The sequence below is a fragment of the Larimichthys crocea genome, unplaced genomic scaffold (genome assembly GCF_000972845.2).
Source record: "Larimichthys crocea isolate SSNF unplaced genomic scaffold, L_crocea_2.0 scaffold125, whole genome shotgun sequence".
NCBI lineage: Eukaryota > Metazoa > Chordata > Actinopteri > Sciaenidae > Larimichthys > Larimichthys crocea.
The window spans coordinates 190808-210686 of NW_020851716.1; the positions used below are offsets into that span (position 1 = coordinate 190808).

At 41.7% G+C, this 19879-nt stretch overlaps 1 protein-coding gene across 3 annotated transcripts in view; it reads right to left on the reverse strand.

The window, feature by feature from the left end:
* Window positions 1–19879, reverse strand: part of arhgef4 (Rho guanine nucleotide exchange factor (GEF) 4) — an 86515-nt gene that overhangs the window by 48064 nt on the left and 18572 nt on the right. The window contains exon 1 of one of the 3 annotated variants that reach the window (XM_019253555.2): window positions 5185–5978. The exons of the other annotated variants lie outside the window; for them this stretch is intronic. Within the exon in view, the coding sequence (XP_019109100.1) occupies window positions 5185–5449 (265 nt within the window). The 5' untranslated portion in view covers window positions 5450–5978. Of the gene's footprint in view, window positions 1–5184; window positions 5979–19879 lie in introns of those variants that run through there. 3 annotated transcript variants of the gene reach the window in all.

Genomic DNA, 19879 nt, shown 5'->3' on the forward strand with positions numbered 1-19879 from the left:
CAGTGACAGTCTTAACATCCTGATGTTTATCATGTATAATGTTTATATATATATAGATATATATATATATATATATATATATATATATATATATGTGCTGTCAAAATTAACGCATTAATTTGTCGAATAATTTTAAGAATTAACGCGTTAAAAAAAATTAACGCAATTAACGCGGTTTTGTTTACTTCCGGTGGCGCCCGCCATTTTGGATGTGGCAAAGTAGAGCTTTGTTTCCCAGATATATTATGTGTGTGTGAATGGGGTATAAGAGGCATTAACTTAAAGCCCTCACGGAGACTGCGCCCTGCACGGTCGCCCACATTGCCCACAGCTAAAAACGGCCCTGCGTGATTAGTTTTACGGGCAGATCTGCAACATCCAATATGGCGGACGTAACGTATCGCAGCAACGGACCAACCTGCTCAATGAGGCATCTATGTATATGTTATGATCTATCCTAACTAAAGGAGAGTCTATGTATATGTCATGATCTAATCCTAACTCAGGAGAGTCTATTATAGATTCTATTGATCTACCTAACTAAGGAGAGTCTATGTATATGTCTAGATCTATCCTAACTAGGAGAGTATGTAATTGTCTAGATTATCCTAACTAAGGAGAGTCTATGTATATATGTCTCTTGATCTATCCTAACTAAGGAGAGTCTGTATATATGTCATGATCATCCTAACTAAAGTTGAGTCTATGATAATGTCTATGATCTATCCTAACTAAAGGAGAGTCTATGTATATGTGTCTATGATCTATCCTAATAAAGGAGAGTCTATGGCGAAAAGATGGATAAGGACTTTTAGGGGGAACATTTTCATTTAATAAAAAGTTGCCTGACGGCTCGTTGGACAAAAACAAGGCATTTGCACAGTTTGCAAAGCCGAATTTAAATTCCACAGAAGTAACACGACTTTCACATACACCTCAAAACAAACACCCCAGTCTACACTACAAGAGTGTGGCACTCGTCAGTATATTTCCTCATCTCGGGCTTTCTCCGTTTGCACTGTGCATATGTGCACCTTAAGCCATAAAAATGAATGAATTAAATATATTCTCTGTGTTTATTTCTACATTAATTTAATCATTTACATAAATAAATATTCATATAAGCTTCAGTCTAAGAAAAATGCATTTAATTTATTGATACATTTATTGATAGATTAATCGCGATTAATCGTGATTAATTACAGAATTTTTTGCGATTAATTAGTTTAATTTTTTTAATCGATTGACAGCCCTAATATATATATATATCTAATAATTATGTTGTGTGTGTGTGTGTGTGTGTATCTATTGAGATTACATGTTGAGGGAAATTAAGGCTGACCACATTACGTGTTTAATGAATATATAAGATAAATAATTAACATACCTGGTAAGTTACATGAATGTTGATAGTGAAATGATCATTGCTTTAACAGATATGCTGCCATTCAGTGTACTGTTGCCTCGACATCTCCATTGTAATATGTAAATAAAGAAATATGGTGGCAGTGGTCAGCTTGTGAGTGGGCGTGGCTGTTTGCTGTTGAGTGATGTTAGTTCAACTTTTATCAACTTAACACTGCGTGACCATGAAACCACATGAAGGAAAATGATTATTATTATCAGTTTCCTGAATGATGTACCTCGTTACCAGCAGCCAACAAACTTCCATCCACAAACAAAAAAGCCATCTGAACACTTCATATTTGCACATGCCCTACTAATACACACTGCTGCTGTGACGTAGTAAAGGATTAGATAACAAATTAGGTATAAACACTGCAGTAGTCCTGTTTTTTGTTTTCCTTGTCCCCATCTCAACTAAGTAACTTCAGCAGAGGTAGAACACTAAGATGCCTCAGGCTGTTCCACAGCGACCCATTTCCCTGAGAGCTGTGCCTCCCATTTTTTGTGATGGATGCTTTCAGACATCCTTCCCTCCTCCCCTCACTGTTTCTTGCCCCACAGATGAGGACAGTTGGCAGTGTGTGTGTGTGTGTGTGTGTGTGTGTGTGTGTTTGGGTGGAACAGTGTGCTGCACAGTCGCCAGCTGGCCTTGCTTTAATTCAAAGGCCCACACAGAGGCAAGTATTAACACGAGCATGGCCCAGCCACAGACATGTTTAAACACTTGACCTCTGTGGCATCATTTGGACAAACTGTGTTGTTATCAGCGCTGTGCGAGAGGAGGAAGTGACACGAGTCAAGGTGGTTTGGGGTCAAAGCCTCGGGACACAGCAGTGTCATGCTGTATGATGGTGAATGGATGAGAATAGATTCTAACAAAGGGTGAGGAAAATCTAGTTTATGGCCACAAGTATGTGGACACCACACCACCTCTGGGATGAACTAGAATACTGACTGTGAGCCAGTGTTGGGCTTCACTTACGCTTTTGTTTCTGAATGGGAGCAAATCTTTGCAGCCAAGTTACATGACAGAAAAGGAGGCTGTTAGAGAGGCAGCATATCACATATGGGTGCAATAGTTAAGTTAAGCTGTGACTATCAATGATGGAGAAGAAGGCATAGGGCACAGCATTATGCTTTAGAGAAACTGATATACTACTGCCAAGGTCCTGCCTGACTAACACTGCAAAGGCAGTGAATTACAGAGCAGGTTATAGCTTTCCTTTCATTGGTACTATAAAATCATCATGAAGATACATTTTCCATCACAGTGAACATCGTGTCTGCTCACATTTTCATCACTCTTACATTCTTATGGTTTGTAAACTCAGCTGAAAGCAAGGCTTGATTTGAAGGGTTTGCCAGCGGTGCATTCAGGGTCTAGACGCTGAGCTAAATGCATTCATGAGCACTTGCAAACACACAGTTCAGACACACATGAGTTTGGTTATTTCCCATCCCAAACTGCAAACCTTATTGGCAGAGTTGACAATATTATATCAGCTGCTACCAGGAAACCCACTTTCCTCCTTTAAGGATGAATTTTGATGTGCCGCTTTCTGATGACACTGAGCACAATTGCATTTAGGCAGCCAAGATGTATATGCTATATGTTGGATCCAGCAGAAGAGAAGTTCTGATGAGAATTTTGCAACTCCTTTTGTTGTTAATTAATATAGCTCCTACATGATTTGGTGCCCATTTAAAATCACAAAGGGACAACACCATTTACAACAAACATCCAAAAGGCAACAGGAAAGTGGATTTTATCGATGGCTTGGAATGATTAAACTAAAAAACACTAAATACTTTCCTGTTTCTGTCTGTCGCAGGAGCTCATCCTCCTGCCACTTTGCCAGCACTAAATGGAGGGACTTAGTTGTCACAGCTCCCCCCAAAAAGAAAAAAAACCCCACAATTCTCTAACCTAAATCAGATCAAACTTCCCTTCTAATATGCATGAGCGGAAATCTCCACCCCTTCACTCCCCTTCACTCCCTCTCCTATCTGTCAAGGGCAAAAGCATCAAAGAAAAACTGTGACCAACAAGTCTCGTTTGTCACCGCCTTCGAAATGACCCATCAGAACATCTTCTATCTAAAGCCCTCATCAGCAAGACGTCATCATTTGGTAGTATCGATTCATATGAGTGTTTCCTGTTTCACCTTCACTATAAATAGGGTTTAGTTCAATTTAGTCTGCTAACGCCTGAGTCTGCCTCAAAGATAGTGTTTGTGTGATCATAATAGAGCATCTTAAAAGCCTCCACCAACATCTATCAGATAATGGAATTGAGGAGGATGTGTCCAGCTATTTTTGTCATTTGGAGGTCATTTGAACAGGTATTGGCACTTTTGCCTTCAGATGATAGAAAACAGGCGAGCACATATGCTTATTCGTCCACCTCCAACTGAGCAACTAACACTGGCTAATGTTCCAATGGGAATATTCAGTGCTGTATCCCTCCTCCCACTCTACTGTACATCTTCACCCCTCCTCCTCTCTGAAATGTACACACTCCATCCTTTACCCGTTAAAAACCATCAAACACACGCACACACGTGCACACAGCTTGTCAGATAGAGCTGCAACAACAACAAATGGGAGCCACGATAAAGCTAACGTGATGCCATTTAAAGGAGGCAGATCCTGGCTAAATGCCACACTGTTATGAGACAATATGTCTCTGCTATCCCAGCTTTGCATTTCACAGCTGGACAAAGTCCTGATGCTGAGCTGATAGCTTTCTGCCTATTCTTCCTGGCTCTCTTCAGAAGGCTGCAGTGAACGCAGTCCCAAAACAACAACAGAAAACATATCTGACAGGTAAGGTTGCAGAGTAGACAGCATGTATAAATAAATATGAAGATATCATCCTTGAGCTTTGGGAACATGATCAGTTTTCAGTCTTTGAACAATTTATAGACTGATCAATCCTATGATCAATCTGACAATAATGTTTGTAGAACTGAGATCAAAACTGTGAAAGAAATTTAAAAGGATAATAATCAGTTTGACAATCGTGTTTTGATCAGTGTGTATTCTTTAAAAGTTAATCCTGTATAGAAATTAAATGTTTGCAAAAGAGTTTTGTTTAAATAGAAACAGTAAAATGTTTTTATTTCTCAAGATCAGATCATGAAAAAAAGCATGATAAGAGCATCCTGGTGGCTCATATAATATCACTGCTTTGCGACTGCATGTGAATCTTTCTCCTCCTCCCTCTCCTGTCATCTCTGTCACTTTCAAATAAGCAGGTAGAAAATACCCAGCTTAAGTCCTGAGAGTTGAAGATAGTCAGTCAGATTCTTTATATGTTACCTGGGAGCCACCATGAGTACAACCTTAGTACACACACACACACACACACACACACACACACACGCACACACCCCTGCGTGTAGTAGAGGAGAACACAGATTTAAATCGGTGAAAAGGAGAGCAGAAGAAGAAGCAGCGCTGTCAAAGACAAAGCTGTTTGTATTTTCTGGCTCTTTCTTCAGGACTAGAAAGCCGAGCAGCCGGCCCACCCAAACACATTAACACAGCACTAACCCTGTCAGCTGGTGACAGCTGAACGGCTGGCATGACGCACACATGCGCACAGACACTGTTCTTCTAATGCAACCCTGCCAGTAACCTCCTGGCAATGTGTCAGCGTGCTGGTGTGCACTTGTGGTCACACACACACACACAACAGTGTGTATTCATTCATGTGCATCAGACAGGACACTTCAGATTTGCAGATTTTCATCTCCGCAGACCCGCATCACTTACCTGTGGTGGAATGCAGACTCTCCAAGCTCCAATAGCGAGACAGGACCCCCCTCAGCGTGCCGCCCAAGCTACCTCCTCCTCCGCCTCCACCCATACATCCACCCACTCCGAGTCCTCCGTCCACCATGCTGTCCACCCCTCCGCCTGTCGGGCTTCCTCCGTCCGAATCTGACCCAGGCGACAGTCCTGAGCTGCCGCTGCCACTGCTGCCACAGCTGCCCCCAGGCAGGGGCACGCCCCCCTCCGAGCCCTGCTGGGTCCGCATCCGAATTTGGATGCACGACAACAAGGGGGGAAAATGGAAGTGGGCAGTGAAGAAGTAAGTGGAAATGAAGAGGAGGCGAGGCGGCTGATCAGGTGGTTTATTCCCCCAGCAGGGAGAGAGCGCAGAGGAGGAGGAGGAAGGGGAGGAGGAGGTGGCCTCCTGGCTGATATCTGCTGCACTATTCGCTGAGGTAAGCTTCAGCTGTCAACTTGCTGCTTCCTCCTTCCGTGTACAGAAAAGGAGAGGTGTAGCAGTGCTCCTCTCCTCCCTTCACCTCTCTGCTCTGGATCACTTCTCATACAGCCTCCTATCTCTCTCTGCTCCGCTTTCTCTGGGTCTCTCTACCCATTAGCACACTGCTTCATTTCCTCACATTAACTCACTCCCTCTCTCTCTCTCTCTCTCTCTCTCTCTCTCTGACATCAGTGGGGGTCCTGCAGGGGGGTGTCTGTAGCTCAACTGTGTCATTTGCCCGCTAGTCATAGCGTAGACGGCTCACTAATGGTGCAGGATGCATTAAGGTGGAGACTGAAAACAGCCAGCCCTCCCTCCATCCACCCCCCTCCACCCTTCCATCTACAGATTTTCAGATTACATTCCTGTTGTTGACTATAATAAGTGAGGTATAGTATATGAATGGATTATGTAGATGCTGTTCAATATGCAAAATCATGCAATATGTCTATATTATAAATATATTATAATATAGACACCATTTTAAAAAAGCATAAAGGGTTCATTGTTTGCCATAGAGAATACACAGTACAGTACAAATATTAATAATACCAGTTCAGACTATTAATGGACAAATCCATAAAGCTTGTACCATGTACTAAGTAAGAAAGTAGGTATAGTAAATATATTTACTGCCAATTATCTGCAAATTAATCTGTGAAATGTTTGCTCCATAACATGTCAGAAAATAGTGAAAATTATACAACCAACGTTGTATGAAGATATACAGTTCACATCATAGAAAACTAGAAAATATATTTGAGAACAGGTATTTTTATAGAACTAATGGTATTTTTGCTTAAGTTACCAAAATACGTTTTCATTTATTGTTGATTAGTGATCTAATCTAAACATTTTAGAGGTCAGTCAGGTCTGAGGTATCTGTAAGCACAGTACAATGGAGGTGAAAGATGAAAAGCGACATCACTTTGGAGAAACTGTAGTTTTCTCTGGAACTAGTAGTACTAGTAGTACATACTAGTAATACTTAGCAACATGTTCTGTGGTATCTCAAACCCAAGCTATCTGCATGGATAGATACCACAAGAAAATCTATTTTATCACTATCATAAACCACCCCTTCAAACACAATGAATGTCTAATGAAGTCACTGTCATTGAATATACAATGGTTCGATCTAACAGCTGACTGTCTGACTGCCAGTACTAATGAAAGCACATTAAAGTAGATTACATGAGAAAAAGAGACATATCACTGCACAGCACTGATTCATGTCTCATGTCATGTGTCGCCACATAATGTCAGTTAGGTGGCACTTCTTATGATTCAGCTCACAATTCACTTTAGTCCTAATGAATCTAATTATACAGCGACATCTGTAGTAAGACCACTGATCCACTGTGAGCACATGCAATCTACTGAGCTCACACTGTGTGTGTGTGTGTGTGTGTTGTCTAGGCATGCCCTAATGTACATGAGTGTTCCACATGACAAGTAATTATTGTAGGTGATTTTAACATTCATGTGGACAACCACAATGATAGTCTTAGTACTGCGTTTATCTCTCTATTAGACTCAATTGGCTTTTGTCAAAGTGTAAATAAACCGACTCATTGTCTGAACCACACTCTTGATCTTGTTCTTTCATATGGCATTGAAATTGATAATATAATAGTCTTCCCACAGAATCCTCTTCTGTCTGACCATTTTTTAATAACCTTTGAGTTCATACTACCGGACTATAAGCCTTTGTGTAGAAGCTTCTACAGCAGATGTTTATCTGATAGTGCTATAGCCAAATTTAAGGAAGTGATTCCTTCAGCATTGAATTCAATGCCATGTCTAACTGTAACAGAGGACTTGTCTACTTCCTTTAGCCACCACAAATAGACCATCTTGTTGTAGTATTACAGGCTCATTACGGACAACTCTCTATTGCACCTCTGAAAAAGAGACAATTAAACAAAGGAGGCTAGCACCATGGTATGCCAGCAGACTCGTAAATTAAACAAGGACACGTAAATCTGAACGCAAATGGCGTGCCACTAACTGGAAGAATCTCATCTGTCTGGCAAGATAATCTCAAAACATACAGGAGGCTCTCCGTAATGCCAGAGCAGCTATACTCTTCTTTATTGAGGAGAATAGAAACAACCCCAGGTTTCTCTTCAGCACTGTGCCAGGCTAAGAGAGAATCACAGCTCTACAGACCATCTATTCCTTTAGGTCTAAGTAGCAATGACTTCATGAGCTTCTTTAATGATAAGATTATAACTATTAGAGACAAAATCCATCACCTCTTGCCCTCAACAGGCATTGATCTGCATTCTGATACAGCAAGTTTTGAAACGCTGTAAAACCTGTTATGTATTTAGACTGTTTTTCTCTCATCGACCTCATCAAAATACTTTAATCATTTCTGCAGCTAAGCCGTCAACCTGTCTCTTAGACTCCAGCCCACACCGGCTGTCAGGATGTTTTACCTGTAGCTAGTAATTCGTTATTTGATATGATTATCTGTCTTTATTATCAGGATATGTACCACAGTCCTTTAAGGTAGCTGTAATTAAACCTCTTCTTAAAAAGCCCACTCTAGACCCAGAGGTCTTAGCCAACTACAGACCGATATCAAACCTTTCCTTTCTGTCTAAGATACTTGAGAAAGCTGTAGCTAATCAGCTGTGTGACTTTCTCCATAACAATAGTCTATTTGAGGATTTTCAGTCAGATTTAGAGTGCATCATAGCACAGAGACTGCATTAGTCAAAGTTACAAATGACCTCCTAATGGCATCAGACAAAGGACTCATCTCTGTACTTGTCCTGTTAGATCTTAGTGCTGCATTGACACCATTGACCATCAAATTCTTTTACAGAACTGGAACATCAAATTGCATCATGGAACCGCCCTAGCTGGTTTAAATCGTATTTTTTAGATCGATCTCAGTTTGTTCATGTCAATGATAAATCCTCCATGCAGACCAAAGTTTGTCATGGAGTCCCACAAGGTTCTGTACTTGGACCACTTCTATTTAGTTATATATGCTTCCTTTAGGAACATTATTAGGATCACTCTATCAATTTTCATTGTTATGCTGACGACACCCAATTATATTTATCGATCAAGCCTGTGCAACCCATCAGTTAACTAAACTCCCGCATGCCTTAAGGATATAAAAAGTTGGATGACCTCAATTTTTTGATATTAACTTCGACAAAACTGAAGTTCTTGTAATTGGACCCAAACACCTCAGAAACTCTCTTTCTAGAGACTTAGTTACTTTAGACGGGATCACCCCTGGCTCCAGCTCCACTGTAAAGATCTTGGAGTTGTTTTTGATCAGGATTTGTCCTTTAACCACATAAAACAAATTTCGAGGACTGCATTCTTCCACTTACGTAACATCGCTAAAATCAGACGCATTGTCTCTAGGCGGATGCAGAAAAAACTAGTCCACGCATTGTTTACTTCAAGCTGGACTATTGTAACTCTTTGTTATCGCGCTCTATAAGTCTCTTGGACTTTGCAGTTAATTCAGAATGCTGCTGCACGTGTTCTGACAGGAACAGATCAGAGATCACATCTCTCCCCTTTTGGCTTCCTTGCATTGGCTGCCTTTAAATCTAGAATAATTAAAATTCTTCTCCTTACTTACAAAGCTCTTCATGGTCAGGCACCATCGTATCTAAAAGGGTCTAATACCTTACTACCCCTCTAGAAACACTGCGCTCTCAGGACGCTGGGTTCCTTGTGGTTCCTATAGTTTCCAAAGTAGTTCGGAGCCAGGCTTTCAGCTGTCAGGCTCCTCTTCTGTGGAACACAACTACCTTTCTGGGTTCGGGGGCCGACACGGTCAACACCTTTAAGAATAGACTTAAGACTTTCCTTTTTGTAAAGCCTATGTTAGGGCTGGCTCAGGTCCTCCCTTAGTTATGCTGCCATAGGATTACACTGCCGGGGGACCCCACCCAGGGTTATGCCTAGCCAGGCACGGTATTGGTTGAAGATGCACACATCTCCCTTACCGAAAACTCTCTCTCTCTCTCTCACTCTCTCTCTATATATATCTCTCTATATCTCTCTCTCTCTCTCTCTCTCTCTATATATATATATATATATATATATATATATATATATATATATATATAATATATATATATATATTTCTATATATTATATATATATATATATATATATATATATATATTATATATATATTATATATATATTGTGCTGTCAAAATTAACGCGTTAATTTGTCGATTAATTTTAAAGAATTAACGCGTTAAAAAAAATTAACGCAATTAACGCGGTTTTGTTTACTTCCGGTGGCGTCCGCCATTTTGGATGTGGCAAAGTAGAGCTTTGTTTCCCAGATATTCCCAGATAGTGTGTGTGTGTGTGTGAATGGGTGTTAAGGGCATTAACTTAAGCCCTCACGGAGACTGCGCCTGGCGGTCGCCCACTTGCCCATAGCTAAAACCGGCCCTGCTTGTATTAGTTTACGGGCAAATCTGCCACATCCCCTATGGCGGACATGTTAACGTATCGCAACAACGGACCAACCTGGACCGTACAGACATTTAGCATCTGAGCACGCAGAATTTTTAGATCTGAGAGCGCAGCTACTTTCAGTCTGAGGCCTTTCCTACTTACACCCCACCCTACTATCTTAATCTCTTTTCTACTACCTTCCTCCGATTCGTTTGCCCCGTCTAATGCGCTGATTTGTATTACTGAGGCTTAGCTCCTGCGCCTCTCAGATCTAAAGTCTGCTGCTGCTCCGATCTAAAGTCTACGCTCTCAGATCTAAAGTCTGCGCTCTCAGATCTAAAGTCTACGTGCTCAGATCTAAAGTCTGCATGCTCAGATCTAAAGTCTACGCTCTCAGATCTAAAGTCTACGCTCTCAGATCTAAAGTCTGTGTGCTCATATCTAAAGTCTGCGCTCTCAGATCTAAAGTCTACGCTCTCAGATCTAAAGTCTGCGCTCTCAGATCTCAAGTCTACGCTCTCAGATCTAAAGTCTACGCTCTCAGATCTAAAGTCTGCGTGCTCAGATCTAAAGTCTACGCTCTCAGATCTAAAGTCTACGCTCTCAGATCTGAAGTCTGCGCTCTCAGATCTAAAGTCTACGCTCTCAGATCTAAAGTCTGGCTCTCAGATCTAAAGTCTGCGTGCTCAGATCTAAAGTCTACGCTCTCAGATCTAAAGTCTGCGTGCTCAGATCTAAAGTCTACGCTCTCAGATCTAAAGTCTGCGTGCTCAGATCTAAAGTCTGCGCTCTCAGATCTAAAGTCTGCGTGCTCAGATCTAAAGTCTGCACTCTCAAATCTAAAGTCTGCGCGCTCAGATCTAAAGTCTGCGCTCTCAGATCTAAAGTCTGCGCTCTCAAATCTAAAGTCTGCGCTCTCAGATCTAAAGTCTGCGCTCTCAGATCTAAAGTCTATGCTCTCAGATCTAAATTCTGCACTCTCAAATCTAAAGTCTGCCTCGCTCAGATCTAAAGTGTATGCACTCTCAGATCTAAAGTCTCGCTCTCAAATCTAAAGTCTCGCCCGCTCAAATCTAAGTCTACGCTCTCAAATATGTCAAATATAAGTCTACACGTTCATATCTAAAGTCTGCGTGCTCAGATCTAAAGTCTACGCTCTCAGATCTAAAGTCTACACTCTCAGATCTAAAGTCTACGCTCTCAGATCTAAAGTCTACACTCTCAGATCTAAAGTCTACACTCTTCAGATCTAAAACTGTTCGCCTCTCAGATCTAAAGTCTGGCTCTCAGATCTAAAGTCTGCGTGCTCAGATCTAAAGTCTGCCGCTCTCAATTAAAATCTACGCCTCTCATCCTATTTGCCCCTGCCCTACTAATACACACTGCTGCTGTGACGAGTAAAGGATTAGAAACAAATTATGTATAACACTGCCACAGTAGTCGACTGTTTGTGTCTTCCTTGTCCCCCATCTCAACTAAGTAACTTCAGAAGAGGTAGCACATACATGCCTCACGGCTTCCCCACAGCGAACCCATTTCCCTGCGAGTGTGCCTCCCATTTTTTGTGATGTGAGCTTTCCGACATCTTCCCTCCTCACCTCACCCCCACACACTCTATTTTCTTGCCCACCGAGAGGGACAGTTGGCAGTTTGTGTGTGTGGGTTGTGTTGTTGTGTGTGTGTTGGGTGGCACAGTTGTGCTGCACAGTCGCAGCTGGCCTTGCTTTAATTCAAGGCCACACAGAGGCAAGTTTAACACGAGCTGGCCCCAGCCACAGACATGTTTAAATCACTTGACCTCTTGTGGCATCATTGACAAACTGTGTTGTTATCAGGCTGTGCGAGAGGAGGAATTGACACGAGTCAAGGTGTTTGGGGTCAAAGCCTCGGGGACACGCTAGTGTCATGCTGTATGATGGTGATGGATGAGAATAGATTCTAAAACAAAGGGTGAGGAAAAATCTAGTTTATTGCCACACGTATGGGGAACCACACACCTCTGGGATGAACTAGAATACTGAACTGTGAGCCCGTGTTGGGCTTCACTTACGCTTTTGTTCTGAAATGGAGCAAATCTTGCAGCCAAGTACATGACAGAAGGAGGGCTGTTAGAGAGGCAGCATTCACCTATGGGTGCATACGTTAAGTTAAGCTGTGGCTATCAATGATGGGAAGAAGGCTATGGCACAGCTTATGCTTTAGAGATACTGATATACGTACTATAGCAACCAAGGTCCTGCCTGACTAACACTGCAAAGGCAGTGAATTACAGGCAGTTATAGCTTTCCTTCATTGGTACTATAAAAATCATGAGAGATACATTTTCCATACAGTAACTCGTGTCTGCTCACATTTTCACATCACTCTTACATTCTATGGTTGTAAACTCAGCTGAAAGCAAGCTTGATTTGAAGGGTTTGCCAGCGTGCATTCAGGGTCTAGACGCTGAGCTAATGATTCATGAGCACTTGCAAACACACAGTTCAACACACATGAGTTTGGTTATTTCCCATCCCAAACTGCAAACCTATTGGCAGAGTTGACAATATTATATCAGCTGCTACCAGGAAACCCACTTTCCTCCTTTAAGGATGAATTTTGATGTGCCGCTTTTTGATGACACTGAGCCACAATTGCATTTAGGCAGCCAGATGTATATGCTATATGTTGGATCCAGCAGAAGAGAAGTTCTGATGAGAATTTTGCAACTCCTTTTGTGTTAATTAATATAGCTCCTACATGATTTGGTGCCCATTTAAAATCACAAAGGGACAACACCATTTCAACAACATCCAAAAGGCAACAGGAAAGTGGATTTTATCGATGGCTTGGAATGATTAAACTAAAAAACACTAATACTTTCCTGTTTTGTCGTCGCAGGAGCTCATCCTCCTGCCACTTTGCCAGCACTAAATGGAGGGACTTAGTTGTCACAGCTCCCCCCAAAAAAAAAAAAACCCACAATTCTCTAACCTAAATCAGATCCAAACTTCCCTTCTAATATGCATGAGCGAAATCTCCACCCCTTCACTCCCCTCACTCCCTCTCCTATCTGTCAAGGGCAAAAGCTCAAAGAAAAAATGTGACCACAAGTCTCGTTGTCACCGCCTTCGAAATGACCCATCAGAACATTTCTATCTAAAGCCCTCATCAGACAGACGTCATCTTGGTAGTATCGATTCATATGAGTGTTTCCTGTTTCCCCTTCACTATAAATAGGGTTTAGTTCAATTAGTCTGCTAACGCCTGAGTCTGCCTCAAAGATAGTGTTTGTGTGATCATATAGAGCTCTTAAAAGCCCTCCACCACATCTATCAGATAAATGGAATTGAGGAGGGTGTGTCCAGCTATTTTGTCATTTGGAGGTCATTTGAACAGGTATTGGCACTTTTGCCTTCAGATGATAGAAAACAGGCGAGACCTATGCTTATTCGTCCACCTCCAATGGCAACTAACACTGGCTAATGTTCCAATGGGAATATTCAGTGCTGTATCCCTCTCCCCACTCTACTGTACATCTTCACCCCTCCTCCTCTCTGAAATGTACACACTCCATCCTTTACCCGTTAAAAAACCATCAAAACACACGCACACACGTGACACAGCTTGTCAGATAGAGCTGCAACAACAACAAATGGGAGCCACGATAAAGCTAACGTGATGCCATTTAAAGGGGCAGATCCTGGCTAAATGCCACACTGTTATGAGACAATTTGTCTCTGCTATCCCAGCTTTGCATTTCACAGTGGACAAAGTCCTGATGCTGAGCTGATAGCTTTCTGCCTATTCTTCCTGGCTCTCTTCAGAAGGCTGCAGTGAACGCAGTCCCAAAACAACAACAGAAACATATCTGACAGGTAAGGTTGCCGAGTAGACAGCATGTATAAATAATATGAAGATATCATCCTGAGCTTTGGGAACATGATCAGTTTTCCGTCTTTGAACAATTTATAGACTGATCAATCCTATGATCATCTGACACAATGTTTGTAGAACTGGATCAAAAACTGTGAAAGAAATTTAAAAGGATAAATAATCAGTTTGACAATCGTGTTTTGATCAGTGTGTATTCTTTAAAGTTAATCCTGTATAGAAAATTAAATGTTTGCAAAAGAGTTTTGTTTAAATAGAAACAGTAAAATGTTTTTATTTCTCAAGATCCGATCATGAAAAAAGCATGATAAGAGCATCCTGGGGGTCATCTAATTCAGCTTGCGGACTGCATGTGAATCTTCTCTCCTCCCTCTCCTGTCATCTCTGTCACTTTCAAATAAGCAGGTAGAAAATACCCAGCTTAAGTCCTGAGAGTTGAAGTAGTCAGTCAGATTCTTTATATGTTACCTGGGAGCCACCATGAGTACAACTTAGTACACACCACACACACCACACCACACACACACACACACACCACGCACCACACCCCTGCGTGTAGTAGAGGAGAACACGATTTAAATCGGTGAAAAGGAGAGCAGAGAAGAAGCAGCGCTGTCAAAGACAAAGCTGTTTGTATTTTCTGGCTCTTTCTTCAGACTGAAAGCCGAGCAGCCGGCCACCCAAACCAATTAACACACAGCACTAACCCTGTCAGCTGGTGACAGCTGAACGGCTGGCATGACGCACACATGCGCACAGACACTGTTCTTCTAATGCAACCCTGCCAGTAACCTCCTGGCAATGTGTCAGCGTGCTGGTGTGCACTTGTGGTCACACACACACACACAACAGTGTGTTTCATTCATGTGCTCAGACAGGACACTTCAGATTTGCAGATTTTCATCTCCGCAGACCGCCATCACTACTGTGGTGGAATGCAGACTCTCAAGCTCCATAGCGAGACAGGACCCCCCTCAGCGTGCCGCCCAAGCATACCTCCTCCTCGCGCCACCCATACATCCACCCACTCCGAGTCCTCCGTCCACCATGCTGTCCACCCCTCCGCCTGTCGGGCTTCCTCCGTCCGAATCTGACCCAGGCGACAGTCCTGAGCTGCCGCTGCCATGCTGCCACAGCTGCCCCAGGCAGGGCACGCCCCCTCCGAGCCCTGCTGGGTCCGCATCCGAATTTGGATGCACGACAACAAGGGGGGAAAATGGAAGTGGGCAGTGAAGAGTAAGTGGAAATGAAGGAGGCGAGCGGCTGATCAGGTTGTTTATTCCCCAGCAGGGAGAGAGCGCAGAGGAGAGAGGAAGGGGAGGAGGGGTGGCTCCTGGCTGATATCTGCTGCACTATTCGCTGAGGTAACTTCAGCTGTCAACTTGCTGCTTCCTCCCGTGTACAAAGGAGAGGTGTAGCAGTCTCCTCTCCTCCCTTCACCTCTGCTGTCTGGATCACTATTTACAGCTCCTATCTCTCCTCTCTCGCTTTTCTGGGTCTCTCCTACCCATTAGCACACTGCTTATTTCCTCACATTAACTCACTCCTCTCTCTCTCTCTCTCTCTCTCTCTCTCTCTGACATCAGTGGGGGTCCTGCAGGGGGGTCTGTAGCTCAACTGTGTCATTTGCCCGCTAGTCATAGCGTGACGGCTCACTAATGGTGCAGGATGCATTAAGGTGGAGACTGAAAACAGCCACCCTCCCCCATCCACCCCCCTCCACCCTTCCATCTACAGTTTCAGATTACATTCCTGTTGTTGACATAATAAGTAGTATAGTAATGTGGATATGTAGATGCTGTTCAATATGCAAATCATGCAATATGTCTATATTATAAATATATTATATATAGACCCCATTTTAAAAAAGCATAAAGGGTTCATTGTTTGCCATAGGAATACACATACAGTACAAATATTAATAATACCAGTCAGACTATTAATGGACAAATCCATAAAGCTTGTACCATTTACTAAGTAAGAAAAGTAGGTATAGTAAATATATTACTGCCAATTATCTGCAAATTAATCTGTGAAATGTTTGCTCCATAACATGTCAGAAATAGTGAAAATTTACAACCAACGTTGTATGAAGATATACAGTTCACATCATAGAAACTAGAAAATATATTTGAGAACAGGTTTTTATAGAACTAATGGTATTTTTGCTTAAGTACCAAATACGTTTTCATTTATTGTGATAGTGATCTTAATCTAAACATTTTAGAGGTCAGTCAGGTCTGTGTATCTGTAAGCAACGTACAATGGAGGTGAAAGATGAAAAGCGACATCACTTTGAGAAACTGTAGTTTTCTCTGGAACTGTAGTACTAGTAGTACATACTAGTAATACTTAGCAACATGTTCTGTGGTATCTCAAACCCAAGCATCTGCATGGATAGATACCACAAGAAAATCTATTTATCACTATCATAAACCACCCCTTCAAACACAATGAATGTCTAATGAAGTCACTGTCATTGAATATACAATGGTTCGATCTAACAGCTGACTGTCTGACTGCCCGTACTAATGAGCACATTAAGTTAGATTACATGAGAAAAGAGACATATCACTGCACAGCACTGATTCATGTCTCATGTCATGTGTCGCCCACATAATGTCAGTTAGGTGGCACTTCTATGATTCAGCTCACAATTCACTTTGTCCTAATGAATCTAATTATACAGCGACATCTGTAGTAAGACCACTGATCCACTGTGAGCACATGCAATCTACTGAGCTCACACTGTGTGTGTGTGTGTGTGTGTTGTCTAGGCATGCCCTAATGGACAGAGTGTTCCACATGACAGGAATATTGTAGGTGATTTAACATTCAGTGGCAACCACAAGTGAGTAGCTTAGTACTGCGTTATCTCTCTATTAGACCAAGGCTTTTGTCCAAGTGTAAATTAAACCGACTCATTGTCTGAACCACTCTTGATCTTGTTTCTTCATATGGCATTGAAAATGGATAATAATAGTCTTCCCACAGAATCCTCTTCTGTCTCGACCATTTTTTAATACCTTGAGTTCATACTACCGGACTAAGCCTTTGTGTAGAAGCTTCTACAGCAGATGTTTATCTGATAGTGCTATAGCCAAATTTAGGAAGTGATTCCTTCAGCATTGAATTCAATGCCATGTCTAACTGTAACAGAGGACTTGTCTACTTCCTTTAGCCACCCACAAATAGACCATCTTGTTGATAGTATTACAGGCTCATTACGGACAACTCTATTGCACCTCTGAAAAAGAAGACAATTAAACAAAGAAGGCTAGCACCATGGTATAGCCCGCAGACTCGTAAATTAAACAAGAGACACGTAAATCTGAACGCAAATGGCGTGCCACTAAACTGGAGAATCTCATTAGTCTGGCAAGATAATCTCAAAACATACAGGAGCTCTCCGTATGCCAGAGCAGCCTATTACTCTTCTTTAATTGAGGAGAATAAGAACAACCCCAGGTTTCTCTTCAGCACTGTAGCCAGGCTAAGAAGAATCACCGCTCTACGAACCATCTATTCCTTTAGGTCTAGTAGCATGACTTCATGGCTTCTTTATGATAAGATTATAACTATAGAGACAAAATCCATCACCTCTTGCCCTCAACAGGCATTGATCTGCATTCTGATACAGCAGTTTTGAAACAGCTGTAAAAACCTTATGTATTTAGACTTTTTTCTCTCATCGACCTTCATCAAATAACTTAATCATTTCTGCAGCTAAGCCGTCAACCTGTCTCTTAGACTCCACCCAACCAGGCTGCTCAAGGATTGTTACCTGTAGCTAGTATTCGTTATTGGATATGATTATCTGTCTTTATATCAGGATATGTACCCACAGTCCTTTAAGGTAGCTGTAATTAAACCTCTTCTTAAAAAGCCCACTCTAGACCCAGAGGTCTTAGCCAACTACAGACCGATACAAACCTTTCTTTCTGTCTAAGTACTTGAAAAGCTGTAGCTATCAGTGTGTGACTTTCTCCATAACAATAGTCTATTTGAGGATTTTCAGTCAGATTTAGAGTGCATCATAGCACAGAGACTGCATTAGTCAAAGTTACAAATGACCTCCTAATGGCATCAGACAAGGACTCATCTCTGTACTTGTCCTGTTAGATCTTAGTGCTGCATTTGACACCATTGACCATCAAATTCTTTTACAGAGGCTGGAACATCAAATTGGCATCAATGGAACCGCCCTAAGCTGGTTTTAAATCGTATTTTTTATGATCGATCTCAGTTTGTTCATGTCAATGATAAATCCTCCATGCAGACCAAAGTTTGTCATGGAGTCCCACAAGGTTTCTTACTTGGACCACTTCTATTTAGTTTATATATGCTTCCTTGGGAACATTATTAGGAATCACTCTATCAATTTTCATTGTTATGCTGACGACACCCAATTAATTTATCGATCAAGCCTGATGCAACCAATCAGTTAACTAAACTCCAAGCTGCTTAAGGATATAAAAAGTTGGATGACCTACAATTTTTTGATATTAACTTCAGACAAACTGAAGTTCTTGTAATTGGACCCAAAACACCTCAGAAACTCTCTTTCTAGAGACTTAGTTACTTTAGCGGGATCACCCTGGCCTCCAGCTCCACTGTAAAGAATCTTGGAGTTGTTTTTTGATCAGATTTGTCCTTTAACCACATAAAAACATTTCGAGGACTGCATTCTTCCACTTACGTAACATCGCTATAAATCAGACGCATTGTCTCTCAGGCGGATGCAGAAAAACTAGTCCACGCATTTGTTACTTCAAGGCTGGACTATTGTAACTCTTTGTTATCAGGCTGTCTAATAAGTCTCTTAGGACTTTGCAGTTAATTCAGAATGCTGCTGCACGTGTTCTGACAGGAACAAGATCAGAGATCCATCTCTCCCATTTGGCTTCCTTGCATTGGCTGCCCTTAAATCTAGAATAGAATTTAAATTCTTCTCCTTACTTACAAAGCTCTTCATGGTCAGGCACCATCGTATCTAAAAGAGTCATAATACCTTACTACCCCTCTAGAACACTGCGCTCTCAGCGCTGGGTTCCTTGTGGTTTCCTATAGTTTCCAAAAGTAGATTCGGAGCCAGAGCTTTCAGCTGTCAGGCTCCTCTTTCGTTGGAACAAACTACCTTTCTGGGTTCGGGAGGCAGACACGGTCAACACCTTTAAGAATAGACTTAAGACTTTCCTTTTTGATAAGCCTATAGTTAGGGCTGGCTCAGGTCATCCCATGTTTGCTGCCATAGATTACACTGCCGGGGGACCCCACCCAGGGTTATGCCTAGCCAGGCACGGTATTGGTTGAAGTGCACCCATCTCCCTTACCGAAAACTCTCTCTCTCTCTCTCACTCTCTCTCTATATATATCTCTCTTATCTCTCTTCTCTCTCCTCTCTCTATATATATATATATAATATAATATATATTATATATATATATTTATATATATATATATATATATATCTCTATATATATATATCTATCTATCATATATATATATATATATATATATATATTATATATATATTAGTGCTGTCAAAATTAACGCGTTAATTTGTCGATTAATTTTAAAGAATTAACGCGTTAAAAAAAATTAACGCAATTAACGCGTTTGTTTACTTCCGGTGGCGTCCGCCATTTTGGATTGTGCAAAGTAGAGCTTTGTTCCCAGATATCCCAGATAGTGTTGTGTGTGTGTGAATGGGGTATAAGGGCATTAACTTAAAGCCCACGGAGACTGCGCCCTGGCGGTCGCCCACATTGCCCATAGCTAAAACCGGCCCTGCTTGTATTAGTTTACGGGCAAAATCTGCCACATCCAATATGGCGGACATGTTAACGTATCGCAAAACGGACCAACC